Raw genomic sequence first — 4,720 nt, 5'->3', positions numbered from 1 at the left:
CTGTTTTCCTCTGATTCCTCTTTCCCTCTTTAAATGAGGGGAACTGTGAAAGCCAAAAAATTGAGGGAGGTAGAAGAGGAGGACACTTGGAAGGGGGAAGAACAGGATTCATAGAGGCCTATCATTGAAAACTGTTTCACAACAGGGCTGCAACAGCAAGTCAAGTCATGGGCCCTGTATTTTAACGGACAGGAAATTATAAGCTACAGTTTATTAACAAATTAGTAAAAGATGTGGTAATATTTCTGTTCCTTATAAATATGGATTTTATTTGAAGACTAACTCTTAACATCTGCTATAAAAGCCAAACTGGAGTCATTTATCTCATAACACAAAGCAGTTTAAAGATTTTGAGGCAAGCAGTAAAAGAAATGGCTGCCCGACAAAATAATTACGGGCCTCCTCAGCCGCTCTCCTGTATCAGAGACCCATCATTCCTTCGATCCTCTCTCACCACCAGAAGCCTAGCCCTCCAGCACAGGGCAGACCGAGGCCGTTCAGAGGCAGCAGGGTGAACTTACACAGAGCAAGAGCAGGGGAAGGTGCCATTTCTGCAAAGCAGGAAGTTCTCCTTGCCCCTGCTCCTCAGGCACGACCAGGTGGCCCTTGCTAACGGGCGGTGGGCAGCTCGCACACTCCAACCACGGGCTGAGTCAGCGGAGTTTGAATGAAATGGTGCTTCCTCACCACAGGGAAAAACTCTGTCCCTGAATGACCCCATTCAAGCTACTGCGGCGCAGTTTAGAACTAAGTTCTTCACTGAGCAGAACTCAGCTTTCTATTAGTTAGCTCTGAACACAAAAAAACCCCTCCCTAAAATCAGCTTGGAGCCAGACCTGTCCCAACCCATTCCTTCCCTCCCACCCCAACTGCATTTTAAAGGCTGCTTCTTGCACTCTCAAGTTAAAACGACAACGGTTATGAGATTTTACTAATCGGAGTTAAAATTGCAGATTGCTCACAGAAAGTATTTTTCTCAGCCACTAATTGACCACTTGTTTATTCTGCTTCCTCCTACTACGGTATTCTTGAAATTCATTGACTACACCACAAAGAACTGTTAGGCACCTGCATTTCTACCTTCCCTATGGGAACTAGCACAACTCGGGAAGGAACAAGCACATCCAGCTTTCCTGTGAGGTTCAGCAAGTCCCCCCAAAACCTCAAATAATAAAGAGCTGGCAACCAGCACCTTCACAAAGAAACTGCATCAGCTCTGAGAAGAAAAAAAAAACAGAAGAAATCTTTATTACAGCTTTATGAAGGTGTTAACAAGGTGGCACAACCCCGCTGTTTCAGCGAGTGGGAGAGGGACCCATCGCCTCCCCTCTGCGACATGCTGTACCAAGACAGGGAAGAGTGTTTTTTACAGGAGAATTAAAAAATACTAAAAAGGAGCTGACATAGTAGGGTATATGTATCACTGTATCACTCCAGGAAAGATTCTTGCCCTTCTCTGGTAAGTTAAAGCGACTCACTCCCAAAAGAAGATCATACACGATGTTCTCTGAAGACCTAGTCTGATAAAACACGTGTAACAATTTTGAGGCTTCCAGTAAGTGTCAGACTTCATTAAAGCTCCAAGTACCAGCAAAACTCTAACAGAAGACAGAGAGCACAGCTAAGAATTTTCTCTCGTCTACTGGTCCCAAAAGAGATTTCAAACAGAGTGCTTAATAAATGGACTAAGTAACACAGATTTAGATCGTATGAGCATTTAACCGATGGGAAAATGCAGAGCTGACCACTCTTATTCTTCAAACGTCTTTTACTGCAAAGTCTGGTGCTTGCACCTGGAGTCCTGTATTGTCCAAGAGGTTCAGCATGGGCAAAACAGCCCTCCCTTACTGCATCGGTATCGCAGAAGTTTAACGCTGAGTAAACATCCTAATAGAAAAAAACCTGAAGTCTTTCTGTATCTGTAGCTACACTTGCAATTTGTTAATAGCGGTTGGGAGAGCTGGCATTTGGATTCTCCCCCGAGAATTAGAAAGAAACATTTAATTTCACCTTTGTTTATGCAAAATACAAATAGAGTTGCTAGTGAAACCAATCTGGATTTAACCAGTAGCCTGTGGGCAAAGGTACAATTCCTGCCATTAGGCAAACAGAGGCACAGCGTTTTGTTTCACGAGGACCACGCCAGCGTCGCTGCCAGTACAATGCATTAAACACAAAGCAGATTAGAAAGTAAACTAGAAAGAGCCAACACGTTCAAACTCTAAAAATAGGTAATTTAAAATAATTTTAAGTATGAATTATGACCAAACACACTTTGTGCTGTCACTGTTAAAGCACCAATACGTTTTGCAACATTTTAAAATTAAAATTGTAAAAGCAGTAGCTTGTAATTTAACAGTTAAACTCTCTTTTTCCCAGGAAAATTAGTGTATTTAAGACAGTGGTAACAGTGTGCTAAATTCTTTCTTTTGGGCAATAACACAGTAATCATGGTAAAAAAAGTGCCTTGAAACTTGTCACTGCTTGAGTACAGATGCCCAAGGCAGTGCTAAACTAACACAGCTTCATTCTGATCTGGTTTTCTTCAACTGTGAATTATACTCTTACATATTTTAATACCTGTTGGAACAAAGCCATTCAACTCTGCAACTCTGCGTTCTTCCTTGAGCAAATGAGACAAACACATGAGCCTGGGGACAGGGTGTATAAATGAATCAGAAAAGGCAGATGCCTAATTAAAGAGCACTGCTGTCACTTTTTCCAGATAAAACTCATACAGCCCTCATCTGAGTCAAGCATGAATCAGGGTCCCGGCACCAATGTACGGAAACCCGTGGTGCTCAGCACAGAGCGGCTGAAAGAGCCAATATGGAGCTGCTTCTGAGGAGGTCTCTCATTGCACTGTCTGGTGACAAGCTCACCAAGAGAGGAGGCCAAGGAAACAACAGTAATTCTTGCAAGATCCAGCTTTGCAACCTGCACATGCCAATGCCTTACTTGTTTATGTTGCTGCCTTCCTTCAGACGTTCTCCTGCAGCTCCCGTTTTGGACACTCTCTCACTGCCAGCCAAATCCACCAGGCTGACCTTGCTGACCTTCTCTCCAGAATTCTGGGCAGATGGGACACGGAAAGAAAAACGGCTTAGAAACACCGGCACAAAGTGCTAACGTGAAACACTGTTCTTCATAATACTGTGGGTTTAAGTATCAAATTCAAGATACGAGAAAAGAAGGAATTGCCACAGTCTTTATAGCTCTTTAAGAGTCCCTCTGTATTGTATACTAACGGGATAAAGCACTAATGAACCAGAATCAGCTGTGTAGTAACCTCAATCTCCTTACTGCCAGAGCCGGCCATTAAAATGTATTAACTTCAGCAACAGTTAAGACCCAAGACAGGTTTCATGGTGGTAATATAATCTTAAGAAGCGATCCAATTGTTTGCTTTTCCTTACTCTTCCAGGGTTCTCTCAATCTTATGGTCTTGCCAATGTTACTTTGACTATTGAACCCCATGGCATTAAAGGTATAAGTAGAGCTGAACAGGTAATACAAGTGGAAGAAGAAAGAAGAGGCAGAATTCACCACAACTTCATAAATTAATCCACAGAAATACATACACCAGAACGCGGGTCATAAAGCGTCTGAGTCACTATAATGTTGAACACGGCATGAGAGCGGCTGCTTTCTTCATTCATGTTGGTTGCAGCAACCGTTCGTGATTTGTTTCCCTCCGACATCAGTGACTCAATATCCTAGGGCAGAAAGAGTAAGAGGTGATGCCAGGATAAAAGGAAGTATTGTGCTTGCTGAACAAAAGCCCCGTCTAGATGGAAGGGTGTGTATGTGTGGGAGAGAGGAAGAAGGGAAGGTAGGAGGAATGAGAAAATTCTTTGCACATTTGGAGGTGTATTGGTATAGAGGGTAATTCCAGACGACAGCGTCAAATCACATCTCTCTTTTAAGCACTACTCTTGAAAGTCCAGCAGCTACAGCCAACGCAGCTTCTCCTTACCTGCTGCTGAAATACGCTGGCAACATCCACCTTACAATTCATATTGTTTAATGCCAGTACTCGGGCCAGCACCCATCTACAAGCGAACACAATGCATCTCTTTCCTGAACCGCACTAATGCCATCTTCATTTAATTGGCTCAAAGCGTTACCTCACTTGGAGCCTTTACCTTCCCACCTACGTAAAAACAAAGAGGACTATGTCGAGCCAGATCTATGTGTTTGCGGAACCTTCCAAGACAGTTGCATGAGTCATGAGCCAAAAAGAAGGTATGAACAAAATTTCTTAGAATTGGAAGAAAGAAGGTGCGCTTTCAAAGTACGTCTTTCACCGTAAAAGCTGCAAAAGCAGCTTTTATAAGTCTGTAATATGCCCAGATGCTTCGGAAAAATAGAAATCCCCATGAAAAGAAAAAAGATTCCTACATAATAGTATATAAATAAACATTTTTTAAAACCCAACATTTCCAAATCGGCTTCTTCACAAAAAGAAAGGCCTACGTAGTTCATACAACTGCATCGCTTTAATTATTTCTGTTGTACCCGTCGGAGTTCACTGGCTTCTACAATACAGATCTACTTGAGTTATGTTCTGGTAACTCAAGCTATGAGTTATGTTTTTGGTAACTCAGGTGGACTCAGATGCTGTGGAGTTTTAAGTTATGGATTATCTACACCATGCTGTAGCTCCTCATGCAATGCACCTGTATAAAGCAATAACAATAACGTGAAAGGAATTCCTGCT

At 42.5% G+C, this 4,720-nt stretch overlaps 1 protein-coding gene across 1 annotated transcript in view; it reads right to left on the bottom strand.

Moving 5' to 3' along the window:
- KIF13A (kinesin family member 13A) overlaps positions 1-4,720 on the bottom strand; it is a gene marked incomplete at its 5' end in the record, with an annotated part of 56,230 nt that overhangs the window by 42,118 nt on the left and 9,392 nt on the right. The window contains 2 exons of the mRNA XM_010134810.1: positions 2,959-3,071; positions 3,582-3,716. Coding sequence (XP_010133112.1) covers positions 2,959-3,071; positions 3,582-3,716 — 248 coding nt within the window. The remainder of the gene's footprint in view (positions 1-2,958; positions 3,072-3,581; positions 3,717-4,720) is intronic.

The sequence above is a fragment of the Buceros rhinoceros genome, unplaced genomic scaffold, assembly GCF_000710305.1.
Source record: "Buceros rhinoceros silvestris isolate BGI_N320 unplaced genomic scaffold, ASM71030v1 scaffold35984, whole genome shotgun sequence".
Lineage (NCBI taxonomy): Eukaryota > Metazoa > Chordata > Aves > Bucerotiformes > Bucerotidae > Buceros > Buceros rhinoceros.
This window is presented reverse-complemented; position numbering and strand designations above follow the sequence as displayed.